This window comes from Lemur catta, chromosome 16 (genome assembly GCF_020740605.2).
Source record: "Lemur catta isolate mLemCat1 chromosome 16, mLemCat1.pri, whole genome shotgun sequence".
Lineage (NCBI taxonomy): Eukaryota > Metazoa > Chordata > Mammalia > Primates > Lemuridae > Lemur > Lemur catta.
The window spans coordinates 3,940,514-3,958,130 of record NC_059143.1 but is presented as its reverse complement, the minus strand read 5'-3'; the positions used below and the strand labels follow the sequence as shown (position 1 = coordinate 3,958,130).

General features: G+C 37.2%; 1 protein-coding gene across 2 annotated transcripts in view; it reads right to left on the bottom strand.

Moving 5' to 3' along the window:
- The window catches only part of CEP192 (centrosomal protein 192), a 128,118-nt gene that overhangs the window by 29,539 nt on the left and 80,962 nt on the right, over positions 1-17,617 (bottom strand). For both annotated transcript variants that reach the window (XM_045527818.1, XM_045527817.1), the window contains 8 exons: positions 17,396-17,514; positions 16,263-16,439; positions 14,376-14,466; positions 14,030-14,206; positions 10,699-10,959; positions 10,326-10,441; positions 8,329-8,438; positions 4,722-4,872 (listed from right to left, as the gene is read on the bottom strand). In XM_045527818.1, coding sequence (XP_045383774.1) covers positions 4,722-4,872; positions 8,329-8,438; positions 10,326-10,441; positions 10,699-10,959; positions 14,030-14,206; positions 14,376-14,466; positions 16,263-16,439; positions 17,396-17,514 — 1,202 coding nt within the window. The remainder of the gene's footprint in view (positions 1-4,721; positions 4,873-8,328; positions 8,439-10,325; positions 10,442-10,698; positions 10,960-14,029; positions 14,207-14,375; positions 14,467-16,262; positions 16,440-17,395; positions 17,515-17,617) is intronic.

Below are 17,617 nucleotides of genomic sequence, written 5' to 3'. Positions count from 1 at the left end.
GTTCTACCCAACAAGATGAACAGAAATCTGTCGCACTTAACAGTTCTCTCAATAAATGTCAATGGCCTGAATTCCCCACGCAAGAGACATAGACTGGCCAAATGGATAAAAAAAACACAAACCAAGTATCTGCTATCTTCAGGAAACTCACCTAACCTGCAAAGATGCATTCAGACTGAAAATAAAAGATGGAAATCGATATTTCGAGCAAACGGTAGCCAAAAGAAAGCTGGTGTGGCAGTTTTAATTTCCAATAACTTAGTTTTTAAACCAACAAAAGTAATAAAAGACAAAGACGGTTACTATATACTGCTGAAAGGCACAATTCAACAAAAAGACATAACTATACTTAATATATATGCACCCAACTTAGGTACACCCAGATTCATAAAGCAAACCCTACTTGATCTGAACCAAATGATAGACAACAATACTGTAATAGCTGGAGACTTTAACACCCCACTGACAGTACAGGACAGATCCTCCAAACAGAAAATAAGCAAAGAAATAATGGACTTAAATAGAATGCTAGAACAAATGGGCCTGACTGACATCTACAGGACATTCTACCCAAAGTCCACTGAATATAAATTCTTCTCATCAGCTCACGCAACATTCTCTAAGACTGACCATATCCTAGGACATAAAGAATGTCTTAAAAAATTTAAAAAAATAGAAATCATACCATGCATCTTCTCAGATCACAGCGGAATAAAACTAATAATGAACCCTAACAGAAACTCTCATTCCTACTCAAAGTCATGGAAGTTAAACAACCTTCTCCTGAACGATTATTCTATAAAGGAAGAAATCAAGTCAGAAATCAAAAGATTCTTTGAATTAAACGATAAAGGAGATACAACTTATCAAAATCTATGGGACACAGCTAAAGCAGTCCTGAGAGGAAAATTCATTTCCATAAATGCCTATATCAAAAAGACAGAAAACTTACAAATAGACAACCTAATGAATAGACTCAAAGACCTGGAGAAAGAAGAACAGACTGACCCCAAACCCAGCAGAAGGTGAGAAATTATTAAGATCAAATCAGAATTAAATGAAAAGGACAACAAAAATACTATAAGGGAAATTAATAAAACAAAAAGTTGGTTCTTTGAAAAGATAAACAAAATAGACACACCTCTGGCTAGACTAACCAAGAGCAGAAAAGAAAAATCTCTAATAACCTCCATCAGGAACATGAAAAGAGAAATCACAACCGATGCCACAGAGATACAGGATATCATCTATGAATTCTACAAAAATCTTTATGCACACAAACTGGAAAATGTGGAGGAAATGGATAATTTTTTAGAAACACATAGCCTTCCCAAGCTCAATCAGGAAGAAATAGAATTCCTGAATAGACCAATATCAAGAACTGAAATTGAAACAGCAATAAAAAACCTTCCCAAAAAGAAAAGCCCTGGTCCAGATGGGTTCACACCCGAATTTTACCACACATACAAAGATGAACTGGTGCCCATCTTACATAAACTATTTTCCAATATCGAGAAGGATGGAATTCTCCCCAACACTTTTTACCAAGCCAATATAACATTGATACCAAAACCAGGAAAGGATGCAACAAAAAAAGAAAACTACAGACCAATTTCTCTCATGAACATAGATGCACAAATTCTCAATAAAATCCTAGCAAATCGTATCCAAGTGCTAATCAAAAAAATAATTCATCACAACCAAGTGGGCTTCATCCCAGAGATGCAAGGGTGGTTCAACATGCGTAAATCTATAAATGTAATTCACCACATAAATAGAAGCAAAAATAAAGACCATATGATCCTCTCAATAGATGCAGAAAAAGCATTTGACAAAATTCAACACCCTTTTATGATAAGAACGCTTAACAAAATAGGCATAAACGGGACCTACCTAAAAATGATACAAGCCATATATGACAAACCCACAGCCAACATCATACTAAATGGGGAAAAATTGAAAGGATTCCCATTCAGAACTGGAACCAGACAAGGCTGCCCACTGTCCCCATTACTTTTCAACATAGTATTGGAAGTCCTTGCGAGAGCTATCAGGCAAGAGAGCAGAATCAAGGGAGTCCAAATAGGGAAAGAAGAGATCAAACTCTCACTCTTCGCTGATGATATGATGTAATATCTGGAAAACCCCAAGGATTCAACCAAGAGACTCCTGGAATTGATTAATGAATTCAGTAAAGTCTCAGGTTATAAAATCAATACACACAAATCAGAGGCATTCATATATGCCAATAACATTCAATCGGAGAACCAAATTAAAGACTCAATACCCTTCAAAATAGCAACAAAGAAAATAAAACATCTAGTCATATATTTAACTAAAGAGGTAAAGGACCTCTATAGGGAGAACTATGAAACACTGAGGAAGGAAATTGCAGAACATGTAAATAGGTGGAAAACCATACCATGCTTGTGGATCAGAAGAATCAACATTGTTAAAATGTCTATACTACCCAAAGTAATCTATAGATTCAATGCAATCCCTATTAAATTACCAACATCATTTTTCACAGATTTAGAAAAAATAATTATACACTTTGGATGGAATCAGAGAAGACCCCATATAGCAAAAGCAATTTTAAGCAATAAAAACAAAATGGGAGGCATTAATTTGCCAGACTTCAAGCTATACTACAAGGCTGTGGTTCTTAAAACTGCCTGGTATTGGCACAAATGCAGGGACACAGACCAGTGGAACAGAACAGAGAATCCAAATATAAAACCATCCTCATATAGCCATCTAATCTTTGACAAAATAGACAAAAACATACTCTGGGGACAAGAATCCCTATTCAATAAATGGTGCTGGGAAAACTGGATAGCCACATGTAGAAGACTGAAACAGGACCCACAGATTTCACCTCTCACAAAAATCAAATCACGGTGGATAACAGATTTACTTAAATGGGAAACGATTAGAATTCTAGAAGAAAATGTAGGAAAGACTCTTACAGACATTGGTCTAGGCAAAGAATTTATGAAGAAGACCCCTAAGGCAATCACAGCAACAACAAAAATAAACGAATGGGACCTGATTAAATTAAAAAGCTTCTGCACAGCCAAAGAAACAGTCACGAAAATAAACAGACAGCCTACAGAATGGGAAAAAATTTTCGCATACTACACAGCAGATAAAGGACTGATAACAAGAATCTATGTAGAACTCAGGAAAATCAGCAAGAAAAAATCGAACAACCCTATCAAAAAGTGGGCAAACAACATGAATAGAAACTTTTCAAAAGAAGATATAAGAATGGCTAACAAACATATGAAAAAATGCTCAACATCCCTAATCATCAGGGAAATGCAAATCAAAACCAAAATGAGATATCACTTAACTCCGGTGAGAATGGCCTTTATCAAAAAGTCCCAAAACAACACATGTTGGCGTGGATGCAGAGAGACAGGAACACTCATACACTGCTGGTGGGACTGCAAACTAGTGCAACTCCCGTGGAAAGCATTATGGAGATACCTTAAACAGATTCAAGTAGACCTACCATTCGATCCAGCAATCCCATTATTGGGCATCTACTCAAAGGAACAAAAGTCATTCTATGACAAACACACCTGTACCCAAATGTTTATAAAGCAGCACAATTCATGATTGCAAAGATGTGGAAACAACCCAAATGCCCATCAATTCACAAATAGATTAGTAAATTGTGGTATATGTATACCATGGAGTATTACTCAGCTATAAGAAATAACGGTGATACGACATCTCTTTGGTTCTCCTGGAGAGAGTTGGAACCCATTATATTAAGTGAAGTATCCAAAGAATGGAAAAACAAGCATCACATGTACTCACCAGAAAACTGGTTTCCCCGATCATCACCTAAATGCACATCAGGGAACGATACCAACTGGATATCAGACTGAGGCGGGGGGTGGGGGGAGGGGATGGGTGTATGCCTACATGATGATTGCACTGCGCACCGTCTGGGGAATGGTTATGCTTGAGGGTGCTGACTTGGGGAGGTGGGGGGTGGGGGCAGGGGATGGAGGTGTGACTACATGGTGAGTGCCAGACGCACTGTCTGGAGAATGGACATGCTTGAGGCTCTGACTCAGGGGGATGGGCGGGACATGGACAATGTATATGGGCTGAGCTTTTGTACCCCCATGATGAGCTGAAATAAAACACACACACACACACACACAGAAACTATATTAAGAATAAAAAAGGGGATATAACTAAAAAAAAAAAGAGAAATAAAGAAAAATAGAAAAAAAATAAAAATGAAAAAATGAAAAAAAAAAGGATGTTATTGGAAGAACTGGTAAAATATGAATGGAATCTGTCGACTAAATGGTAGTAGTGATCGATGTTGAATGTCCTAATTTTGATGGGTTTTCCTCGGCTATGTAGGACAATGTTTTAGGAAATTTAGGGCTTATCGGTTATCATACCTGCTAATTCTTAGATAGTTCAGAAAAAAGTTATATACAAATAAAGAATGATAAGGTAAATGTGGTAAAATGTTAACAATAGGGAATCTGAGTGCAGGGTATATGGAGTTCCCTGTACTGTTTTTAAACTTTTCCTGAAAGTTTAAACTTATTTCAACTTAAACTAGAAAATAAAAGTGATGCAAACATTTTGAGACAAAATAATAATAAAGTACAGGGGAAAAATATGAGCTATATGATAAATCAAATAATCTTGAGATTTGGTGAAAGATTTTTGTTTGTTTGATTTACCTTTTAGATTCCAAATTAGCTTTGGAAGAAGACTGAAGAAATTCTCTGCTAGAAATGCAGTCTCTGAATTCTCCGATTACGGAAAGAATAATTTTACACATGTTTCCATAAAAAAGCTGAACATCATTAGGCCGTTGGGGAAGATCATACACTGAAATAGAAAATGTTTCGAAATACATGAATCTTCACATAAGCATACCACCAAGTAACAGATACATTTATATGTTTATAGCCACAGAATATTCTTTTCTCAGGTTGGGGTAAGGGACATATGATTATTAGCACTACTGACTGGCATGAAATTACAGGCAGTTCAGCATCGGCGGCAGGCAGGTCAGGCTCTGAGTCTGAATCTGGGCATCCCCCTTGCCACTCATAAGGCCTGTCACCTTTAGCAAATTCCTTAACCTCTCTGAGCTTTAGTTTCCTCAACTATAGCCTAGAGTAACAGTCTATAATATCTCAGGGGTTGTTGTGAGCATTAAAATAAGAATGTTTTTCAAGATATATATGAGAAGAAACCTTTACATAAAGTTAACTGTGGGCCAGGCACTATTCCGATCCCTTTATATATATTCATTTAATTTTCAGAACTCTTTGAGGCAAGTACTATTATCTCCACTTCAAAGATAAAGAGTCTGAAGCACAAAGAGGTTAAGGGTACACACTTTATGAGTGGCAGTCTCAGAGACATTCAACTTAAGCAAATCTAGAAACCAGGCACTATTAATTATTTCTAGATTAATAAAATAGTTCCAGATGACATCTCTAGATTAGGCCACACCCAAATTTGTATATATATGATACTTTACAGAATATCTTGTATTCTACATAAAAATTAGATAATCTTTAAGTGTCCTATATTTTTTAATGGGAATTGTAAAAGAACACAGTAACTGTACATTTAAATTTAAATTAATTTAACCAAGACATCTAACAATAAAAGTTTAACTCAGCTGTGAAAATACTGCCACAAATTACACATTTTGCCAAAGATCATTACAAACACATGTAATAGTAACATGCTCAAGCAAATGCTATTCAAAATAATCACCTGAAAAGTTCAACTCTCATAGGTGATCTATGGTACTAACCAACACAAAAAAAATGGGATTGTTTCCTCCATTCATCTGTACAATAATTATACCATCTCAAGAAATCCTGAGATGAAACTCAGTCCCAACTCAACCCCATCTTAGAGGGTTGATCTTGGCAGGTTGAGTTCTTGGTTGGGTTTGTCAATACAGCCCTTAATATGATACATTTCTTGAATTTTTGGACATACAGTTCCCTCCATCTGGAATATTCTTCCCCACCCTGGTCCCATCTTCTCCACCTTGTCAACTCCTCCCCTTTCTTCAAATCTAGCTCAACAGTCATCTCATTCTAAATGAGGTGCCTTTTCTCTGTGCCCTCCCAGATTCCCACACACAGCTCTATCATGGCACTTTCCATACCACACCTTAATCATCTGTCTTCCCCTTAGTCAGTAAGCCCCTCACAGACAAGGACAGCATCCTGTGCCCATAAACCCCAGTGTCTACATGCTGATGGGCACCTTGTCCCCTCAGGATGCATCCATCAATCAATGATGGTCTGTTGCTGAATCATGGAACTATGCCAACTTCTAAACCACTGAAAACTCTTGCTACCGATTTTTAATCAGTCTTCACCACAGTTGCAATGAGTTACTAAGTGTTACTGTTCCATCTCCATAGCATAGTTCAGTCTAACTTTTATTTGGATCCTTCCTATGAGGAAGAGGTGAGGGGCTGTGGTGGTAGAGATAGGTCTTGAATTGAGTTTCAACTCTGAATCCAAAGTTCTTTCCCTTGCTCTGCTCCCTTAGCGCACTACTGACAAGTCCATTCCGAGTCTGCTTACCATTTTCAACTAGCCCAACTCTGCCTTCCGTTTGAGCAGATGATCTAGACTGCTAATTTACTGGAAAGATTACAGACTACTCTATATCACTCCTATCAAGGCATAAATACTGTTTCCTTTACCATTTCAGAAGCAAAATATATTCCATCATTTAAGAACTAGTAAATAAAAACAGGAGTAACAAACTACCACCTGAAATTCTACCACCAAACATAACCACTTAATATTTTGGTGCATATACTCCCATGATTTTACTTAAATACATATAAAAATATTTTTACCAAAATGAGATTTTACTATACAAACTTTTAAAACATTTTTCTAATAAATTAAGGGCTTTCCATGTCATTTAGTATGTGGATTCATATCATTGATGTAATGGCTTCAAAATATTCTACTGCATAATTTAACAACCCCCTATTCTTGGGCATTAAAGTTACTTCTAACTTCTTGTTATTGTAAACATACTGTAGAGAAAATCTGTACATATATTTTTCCATAATTTGTATATCTCCATACATGTATTTGGTATGAGTAATAAAAACTATTAAATATTTGAGCCGTGTACCTCAAATAAGGATAATCATCTAGGTTAGAGTCACTTCATTACTGTTTATTTTGGATTTTTTTTTTTTTTTCTTTTGAGACAGAGTCTCGCTTTGTTGCCCGGGCTAGAGTGAGTGCCGTGGCGTCAGCCTAGCTTACAGCAACCTCAAACTCCTGGGCTTCAGCGATCCTACTGCCTCAGCCTCCCAGGTAGCTGGGACTACAGGCATGTGCCACCATGCCCGGCTAATTTTTTCTACATATATTTCAGTTGGCCAGATAATTTCTTTCTATTTTTTTCAGTAGAGACGGGGTCTCGCTCTTGCTCAGGCTGGTCTGGAACTCCTGACCTTGAGCGATCCACCCGCCTTGGCCTCCCAGAGTGCTAGGATTATGGGCGTGAGCCACCGCACCTGGCCTATTTTGGATTTTTTTTACTACCATCACACCCCACATAAATCTTACAATAGCATAGAAACTTCATTTTGAGTGTACATCTGCAATGAAATCTTAAATAGTATTAATTTGGGTTTTTTTGGGTTTTCTTTTTGAGAGAGGGTCTTGCTCTGTCACCCAGGCTAGAGTGCAGTGGCATCATCATAGCTCACTGCAGCCTCCAACCCCTGGGCTCAAGCGATCCTCCTGACTCAGCGTCCCGAGCAGCTGGGACTACAGGCAAACACCACCACACCCAGCTAATTTTTACATTTTTTTGTAGAGATGGAGGTCTCACTCTTGTCTAAGCTAGTCTCAAACTCCTGCCCTCAAATGATTCTTCTCCCTAGGCCTCCCAAAGGGCTAGGATCACAGACGTGAGCCACTGTGCCCAGCCTAATTTGAATTTAATGACCATTCTCCCATTTATAAGCCTAACCAGAGACTAAGCACAGTAAAATATTAATAACATCTAACATTTGTATAGCAAAGACTTTTCATTTGATCCTCATAAAATCTCTGTAAAAGAAGCTAGATATCATTCTTCCTATTTTACAGATAAGAAAACTAAATTACAGCGACGTAATTTGTTCAAATTCATACAGCAGAACTGTGGCTCAAACACGGCCTGACATCATATCCTAACTTAACACTTTTCCTTCTTATGTTATATCCCTGGACCTAGATAATACTATAAATGACCCAAAAGATTTAAGACATGAAGACATGTTGAAATTCTTACCTTCAGTTACTAGTAGCTCATCTTGAAATGCTTCAGCAAAATTAATGTTTTGCAGCACACTATGTTCTGGAAGTATCTGCTTTATAATCCCTGGTTTATGCAACAGGGCTCTGCCAGGAGAGGTTTTTATTCAAAAGTGATTTTAAATATAAAATGGCTTTAATTAGATTTTCATTAATACATTTGGCACATCCCACATTAGCATGATACATTAATACACAGATCTCATATCTAAAAGAAAACTTGTTTTGGAAGTTCCCTTAAAAATTACACATGATAGTAAAATCACCAGTTTTAGTTAAATATTAACATCAAAACAAGAACTTCCTAATACAAAAGTAGAAGGAAGAGTAAAACCAGATTTTTTTTTCAGGTCTGACATTTTCAATGTTTGTGATAATTTGGTCATACTTAGAATTGTTTCTGAAAAAAAAAAAGAACATGCTAAAAAATGACTCAGAGGGAAATATTTAAATTACCATGTGACTATGTTTATGTGGGCTCTTCCAGAGAATCTTTTAAGTGAGAAAACAGAAATGTAAATTTCTCTATAATACTCAGATGTCCACAAAGAAAAATCTAATGACTGCAATGTCACAGCAAAGAAGAGTTTTAAAACAATACATTGATTTCTATATCCAAAGAAAAACATCAGAATACATGGTAATCTCATTTCCCTAAATGTCAGTTATTTCTGAAATATTTAATTAAGAAACAAAACCAGGTTCAAAGTTGAACTCTTCATATTTGGTCTGTTCTAACATCATGTAGCAAGTTACCATTAAACTCCCCCTTTTTAAACATTCCAATGGTCCTCAACAAATTAAGAATAAAACTATTTACCAATTTCTTTTTTTTTTTTTTTTTTTTTTTTTTGAGACAGAGTCTCACTTTGTTGCCCGGGCTAGAGTGAGTGCCGTGGCATCAGCCTAGCTCACAGCAACCTCAGACTCCTGGGCTTAAGCGATCCTACTGCCTCAGCCTCCCGAGTAGCTGGGACTACAGGCATGAGCCACCATGCCCGGCTAATTTTTTTGTATATATATTTTTAGTTGGCCAGATAATTTCTTTCTATTTTTAGTAGAGACGGGGTCTCACTCTTGCTCAGGCTGGTCTCGAACTCCTGACCTCGAGCGATCCACCCGCCTCGGCCTCCCAGAGCTAGGATTACAGGCGTGAGCCACCGCGCCCGGCCTATTTACCAATTTCTGTATCAGAATAAAACACAGCAGAGCACGAACGGCTGGAAGAAGGAAAGACTGATGTATTCATCTATACCTTTTCTAATGATTTCCTACTGACACATGAAACGTCATGAGCTTCACTTATATTTAGGTCTTCTAATCTAGGAAATCAAACTTTATAATAAAAGAATCCAGAATTCAACACACAAGAATGTAACTTATGTTTAAATCATACCTAAACCTAAATCAATACCCTAAATTTGCCAACAGTTCAGCATATTAAACTATATTTAAACTAGATGTTATCAGATTTTATAGAAGTACATGCTCTAAGTAGCTACAAGATAAACATCTTACACATTTCTAAAATACGACTTGATCCTTTCAAATAATTCACAGCATTCCCAGAAATATTCTAAATTATGCAGGTGTGTTGATACAGTATAATCTTTCAGTAGTTCTTACATCTTTTCTAAACTGATCTACTATTCCTTGATATACCCTTGAGAGTACATTATGAACATGGTCCTGTTACAAAGTATGATGCTCCTATTGAGTAAAGGAAAAGACGCACAATACATTTGTCTGGAAAAGGCGGCATATTGTAAGGAAATACAAGAGGTGAGTTTCCTATAGGTATTTCTTCCACACATTACGCATGGTAGCTTATTAGCCACACAAATTTTACCACCGTTTTCATCTACCAGTTCCCTAACAGTGAAACATGTTCTAAAAATTCCAAACCCCAAACCACTTAAACCCTCATTATTTCTACTGAATAGTTCCCCGCATTGTCTAAGAAAAGTAATCTACCTTCGATACTGCTGTCTTGAGATTTCATCTCCACCAAAGAAGTATATAGTTGACAGTTCTGTTGCAGTTTTATAATTGCTCTCTCTGTCTGATGGATTATATATTAAAGTAACATCCTGATGCCAAGGAAAAAATCAAGATTAAATATTAAATATTTTTCTTAAGTCATTTCATTCTGAATAAAATCTTATGAGCCTAAACATTCAATACAGATACAAGTGCATATGTATGGCATTTCCAACAAGACCAGATAAGCCCTTCCCCTTTTACATTACTTTCAAATATCATTTTAGCTTTTGGACATAAAATATATAATTACTAATCCCATCTAAAAATGATTTCCTGTTTTTAGTGCAGAGACTTTTACACTTACTTCTTGTGTTCTTTCCTTGAGCACAAATTTATCTGGAATAATCCTCAATATTTTAGGATCCAGCAAAACCTTTTTCTGAGAATCCTTAAAACCTACTGCTTTAACGAAAGCTGCTCGAGAGCCAGTGTTGCGGACAGAAAAAACAATTCTACTTTCATTGCCAGGTATTAAGTCATTTGCTGTTACCATGTAACTGTCAGATAATTTTTTAACATCTTCTAAAATAAGATTACTTGTTCCTCCATATCCAGACAAAGGTATCTGAAAGAATGTACACATCCAAAATTATTTTTATGTAAGTAGAAAGCAGAAAATTGAATTATAGTCAGAAGAAAATATAGAAAGATTTAATACAATTAAAAATGTTACTGTTTGTATACTTTGGTAGTTACCCCACATCCAGTCCAGCATTATATTAAGAACTTGGTCTTAAAGGGAAAACACACCAAAGAGCTATAAAAAATTATTTGCCTTCTGATAATGCTATGAATAATTATTTCATTGTCATAAAAGCCAAGCTTAGATGACAGAGAAATAATAGTAAGAAGATTAGTCTAGATATGCTTGCTTAGGAAGTTTTCAGGGTGAAATATACAGATGTTTATAATTTTTTTTGAAATGCATTAAAAAAAAAACCAGATGAACAGATGGATGGTTAGATATGAGGGAAACAAAATATAGCAAAATGTTAATTGCAGAATCCAAGTGACAGGGTATGTGGGTGTTTATTATATAATTCTTTCAACTTCTCAGTAATTCTGAAAATTGTCATAATAAAATGCTTTTGGGAAAAAAATCTATTATCATATAATCTTCTTAGTGTTTGGTCTAGCCAGTGTCAGACAGAACCATGTAAAAAGGACTAAACTGATGACAAGAACTCTGACAACTCTTCAAGGACAGATACACTGGCAACCATGGGAGCAACAGACTGGACCAGGTGTTGGGATACCATCTGCTCCTGCTTCCCCAGGGCTCAAAGGTGCATGGAATATATCCCATAAATAACAATGTAAGGAAAATACTCACCCTGCTAGAAAAGAAACTCCCCATATTATTTAAAATGTGTATCTTTAAAAATTATCTTTCAATCCTAATTACAGGTTGAGTATTCCTTATTCGAAATGCCTGGGACCAGAGGCATTTCAAATTTTGGAATATTTGCATCATACCAGTTGAGCAAAAATCTGAAAATCAGAAATCCAAAATGCTCCAATGATCATTTGCTTTCAGCGTCACATCAGTACTCAGAAAGTTTCTGATTTTGGAGCATTTTGAATTTCTGTGTCAAGCCCTTTTGTAAAGGCACTAAACCATTAATGAGGGCAGAGCCCTCATGACCTGAACATTTTCCAAAATGCCCCACCTCCCCCAGTGCTATGGCATTAGAAAGTAAGTTTCCAACACATGAATTTTGGGGGACACATTCAGACCATAGTACCCACACAATGATTCTTAAGGATAGTGCCTGGCACAAACTCAACATGCAACAAATAAAAATTTATTTGTTATTATAGTCTCATCATGCCTTACGATATTCAAAGCATTGATCACTTCATTTGCTCCTCACAACCAGATCTGGAAAGTGGGTTGGCAAGTAGCTGCATTTCACAAATGAGAGAGAGAGAAGTGACTGATCCAAGGTGGGTGTAACAGAAAAAGGGCTGGTTCCCTGGACTCTCTTATGCCCAGTGTTAAGTGCTCAGCCACCACTCACCCAGGCTACTTTATCCTTTCAAAGACAGCAATGTTAACAGTCTGAGTCTTCTGGTGAAATAAAAACCACGTTCATCTATGACTTGCAGACAAACCCCATTCTGCCCACATCTGTGAGAGGATGGGGTGGCCATCTACATAGGAAGGAATCCCCCTAAGATCCTGATTTGACTTAAGAAGATGTCAGACCTGAAATTTTGCTTGGTTGGTTGTCAAATCAAACAGTTCTGCCCTAAATCACCAGAGAGTTAGTTCTCTTGAGATTCTTCCTTAAAAATAACCTGAAAATTTTGGCTGGCAAACCTGACACTACTCAGAATATATTCAGGAAGTCTGAAAGATGTAGCCCATTTAGTTCTCTCCACGAACCAAGCTTTATCCTTACATGAAACCAGATCATCAGAGAGCTGTGCATCCATGTGCATTAGCACTTTGGCAATGCGTCCTGGGCTCACATATAAGGATGCCAACTGTAAAAATGACTACTAATATCTTTAAACAATTTGCCCATCATAGCTCATGGGGCCAATCACATGATTTCACAGAAAATATGTCAAGCTCCAGTGTCCAATAAAGCTATATTTGCCATAAATATCTAACTTATTAAACTTTTGGATACTGCTAATCTTTTAACTTATCACATTCCCCCTTTGACACTAGGAAATAGAACCAAAATTTTAGTCCAGCCCACTGCTGAACAGCTGTGTACTTCTACGCAGCTCACATTTTGTTAGATCTACCTTGTCCTTACCCCCCCTTTCCTCAGTGATTTACTACTTTTATCTCTAATTGTTCTGGATGCATTTACATACATGTCTTCAAATCCTTTTTAAAAATTATGCTGGCAACAAAAAGTATATATCAAAACTCTTGTCTTTCTATCCCCAACATCTAAGACAGAGTCTAGCAAACTTTATCAATAGATATTTGATATGGTATTAATGTTAGTGTCCTTCCAAAATTCATATGTTGAAGCCTAATCCCCAATGTGACAGCATTAAGAGGTGGAGCCTGTGGGGAAGTGATTAAGTCAGGAGGGCTCTGCCTTCATGAGTGGGATTCCTGCCCTGACAAAAGAGGTTGAAGGCAGTGCTCTTGTCCCTTCTCACTGTGTGAGAGCACAGAGAGCAGCCCTCACAGACACTCATCTGCCAGTGCCTTGACCTTGGACTTCCCAACCTCCAGAACCATGAGCAATAAATCTGTGCTTATTATAAATTACCCAGTCTGTAGCAGCACAATGAATGACTAAGACAGTATTTTTGCTGAACTGGAAGAAAATTTACTTGAAAAGTCAACATCTTAAATAGCTCCATCTGGATTTACCCAAACACATGTTCCTGAAAAGGTGGGTCCATTGCAAAATTCTCAAACTACAATGAAACTTAAAAGCACTGGAAGAGGTTATTAATTATAGGACTACTATGCTCGCTACTTTTATAACTTGAGAATTCTACAAAGCATATAATTACTCCCTAACTTGTTTATAAGCAGACAACCAAATATACTCACTTATAAAAAGCAGAGTATATAAAATTTACCAACATTAATCCAATAGTTATAACATGTCAGAAACTCGAGGGGAGGGGGAAAAAAAGCAATAAAATTATCTTACTGTGAACTTAATGCCTGGTTGTGACTGATTTCCAAGTTGTTTGATTTCTAGTTTAGCCAACATACAAGATAATCGAGTAGGTGCAAATAATACAGAGATGATGATATCTTCTTTTGGGTGAATTCTGATCTCACAGTTACTGGTCAATCGCTCTTCAGAACCAAAAGTGTTCTGGAGCTACAAAGTAAAAACAATCACTGCATAAGACAAAGCAGCAGTAGCACAAATAAAACATACCATTAACACAAGCTCTTAAGAGATAAATAACACAAATGGTCTGCATATGTAAGTGTTCTGGACCCAGACAAAACAGAAGATAAAACAAGAGACCATGCACTCTACAAACCTGAAAGCAGTCCTGATCTTGTCCTCTAATAAGCAGTCGTAGATGTTGGGTTGTAGATATAGAATCATTTCTTAAAGCTAGTTTCTGAAGCCTAAAAACAATTACATATTTTAAATGTTGTTTTCCTCCATGGATATTGCTACAATTATAAAAACAAAGGCAATTAAAACCAACCACCATGTCTAGAAATGGACTGACTACACCTGCCATCTCAGCAGCTTGGAATTCTCTCTTTACAGTCCTAGAAATCTCATGTTAGTGAAAATGTGGAATCAACTTATCAGAGAGGCTGGTTTAATCTATCTCCAATTATAGCTCTGCAACTGACCTTATTACAAGTATAGGTATTATCTGTCTTATAAAATATCACTGGGATACTTAGCTCAATCTGGCTTTCAGAGAAACAAAGGGTCCTAGGCTAAGAGGGTCATTTGCACAAAGTAGTCTTTTAAAAAGTATATTGAATTAGGCCAGGCGAGGTGGCTCACGCCTGTAATCCTAGCACTCTGGGAAGCTGAGGCGGGTGGATCGCTCGAGGTCAGGAGTTCCAGACCAGCCTGAGCAAGAGTGAGACCCCGTCTCTACTAAAAACAGAAAGAAATTATCTGGCCAACTAAAAATATATATAGAAAAAATTAGCCGGGCGTGGTGGCACATGCCTGTAGTCCCAGCTACTCGGGAGGCTGAGGCAGTAGGATCAGCTTAAGCCCAGGAGTTTGAGGATGCTGTGAGCTAGGCTGACGCCGCGGCACTCACTCTAGCCCAGGCAACAGAGCGACACTCTGTCTCAAAAAAAAAAAAAAAAAAAAAAGTATATTGAATTAATCTTACCTTTAAAAAGTTACAATGTAAGTACAATGGACATACGAATAGCAGCTGGCTGGCAGAAAACACTTCAATCTTTAAAAGTATATGAATCCTCTCTTTATTGGAGAATAGAGAATATAGGAGCAAATCTCTACTTTACTCAAATTTTGAAGATCAGCAACTAAGAAATTACTTAAGCTGTGGTCTATGCCCATCCCTTCAGCTACTGGCACCAGTGGGAAAAGCCTTCCACAGGTACACTGACTGGGGAAGACTAACCTGAACAAAACATCATTTTGTAAATTGTTCATTTTATTTATTGTTTTAATTTAAAAACAATGTGGTGGTTATAATTTTCGAGTAATAAGTTATCAAGTGGGGGTGGGAGAGGCTGGGCTTCTATAGAGAGTCGCATCATCAGTCAAATGAACCACCGTGCCCAGAAGTTAAGGAAAAAACTAGTTACTGCTTGAGAGAAGTCTAACTGTCCCTGCTACAGACTTCTGACAGAAGTTTCTTCCAGAGGTCCTTTTAAAGATAAATCTGCATAACATAATGAGTCTCAAAGGAGAGCAATTTAGCAGTAAACACTGCATCCCATTTCCCAGGATGCGCCATCCCCACCCCCACCCCACTTCAGCATGGTCTGGAGTGTGACACCCAAGCATGGTGCATCAAAAGCACTTCTCTGGGTTTTGCTAAAACCATGTGGTTGTTGGAGTGAGATAATTTGGGTCACTTAGAAGAAGAGATGGACTGCATGTTCTTCACACAGCTCTCTGTAAACCCACTTCTCAGCTGGGCTTCTGGAAACTACAGAGTGGCAGCGAGTTTGAGGTAACATTCCCTCTTCAGTAGCTCCTGCGTTGTTGGTCAAATGCGTAATGGCTTTTTGCAGCCAGTTAAGACAGAATTGGGATTGGAATATATGTTAAAGGGAAAGGCTGAATGAGGACACGGCCTATTTGGAAGGCTTTTCCAATTCTGTATAATTTAGCCTGAATAGTAGTGTCTGTATGACAAAATTTTCCTTGAATACATATACAAACAGTTGATTATCTGTCAATCTTTGACACTTACTGTGTTCTACCAAGAGGAACACCTCCCCAAGCCAGAAACTGTTTGTTGGACAAAATCGATGGAATATCTGAACAGCAAGATCCAGGTGGCAGAGGTTTACTTCCTGAAGAAACTACTTCACCTTTTAACACCACTTCATACTGAGGTCCAAATGGCTGCACAAATATTTTCAAGATCCTAACAAAGAAAGAAATCTAAGTTAAATGTCCTGTATTCAATTATTTTGGCAACTATTTCCTACATGCTTCTCTTGTTCAAGAGATTGAGCTAAGTGCTGACGATACACTGTTATCCCCACCCTTTCAGCTTCTACTCCAGAGAAGAATACAGATGAGAGAGACGATAACAATACCATATACATGGTGGGATATAAGAAGTCATGATGCTAGAGGAATACTAATTATGAGAAATTCAGGAAGAGTCGAGGAAAGCTTCCCAGAAAGAGTCAGCCCAAGGAACTTTTTTTTTTTTAATTCAGCATATTATGGGGGTACAAACATTTTGGTTATATGAAATGCACAGCCCAAGGAACCTGAGGGCAAGCATTCCAGGAACAAGTATTCACACTGGTGCAGGCCAGACTTCTCTCTTCTGCAAGGTCCTAAGAGCAGACTGAGCCCACAAAAGTGTTCTATAACACAGGCAGGGGGACAAGACACGTATGTCTCAGAGGAGACTGTGCTTTAAGCTAGGGTTATACAAGCAAGCTCAATACTAATGACAAGGGTGTTCTGACTGTACGTTGATATTTACTTATAAATGTCAAAAAGTCATGGGCCTAGACAAGGGATAGGGAAAATTATCTTAAATTAACTGATACGGTCTTTCTTTTTCTTGCCTGAAAGAAAAAGTTAATGAGAAACATCAAAACTGATATTCTATTATTTACTTTTTTCAGAATATACTTGAAAATAGTGATTTCTTCATTTCTAGTCAGCTGGTTTAAAAGGAGATTTTTAGTAACAAAAAGAAGAAACTTTGAAGCTCGAGTAAACAGATTAAGTAGAGCTACATAATTTATTAAGTGAAGTAATTATTAATTTTACCATTTGGACTATCGATTTTGAAGCATAACTGAGTGGCTGTTTTGAGAGATGAGTAAAAACTTGTCATAATAAACATTTTTATATTACCTTTCCTCATGGGGTTTGGGATCCTTTGGAGTAAATGAAACTATAACTTCATGTTCTTCTCCAGGTTTAAGGAATAGATTCTCCGGGTCCACTGAAAAGTGACTTCCTTGTTCTGGGACCTAAGTAGTGATATAATCATAATTAAATGCCAACTTATGCAAATGTGGCTTTCACTCGTTACTCATCTTGTGTGCCTTTCTCATTTACTAGCACAGGTTATTT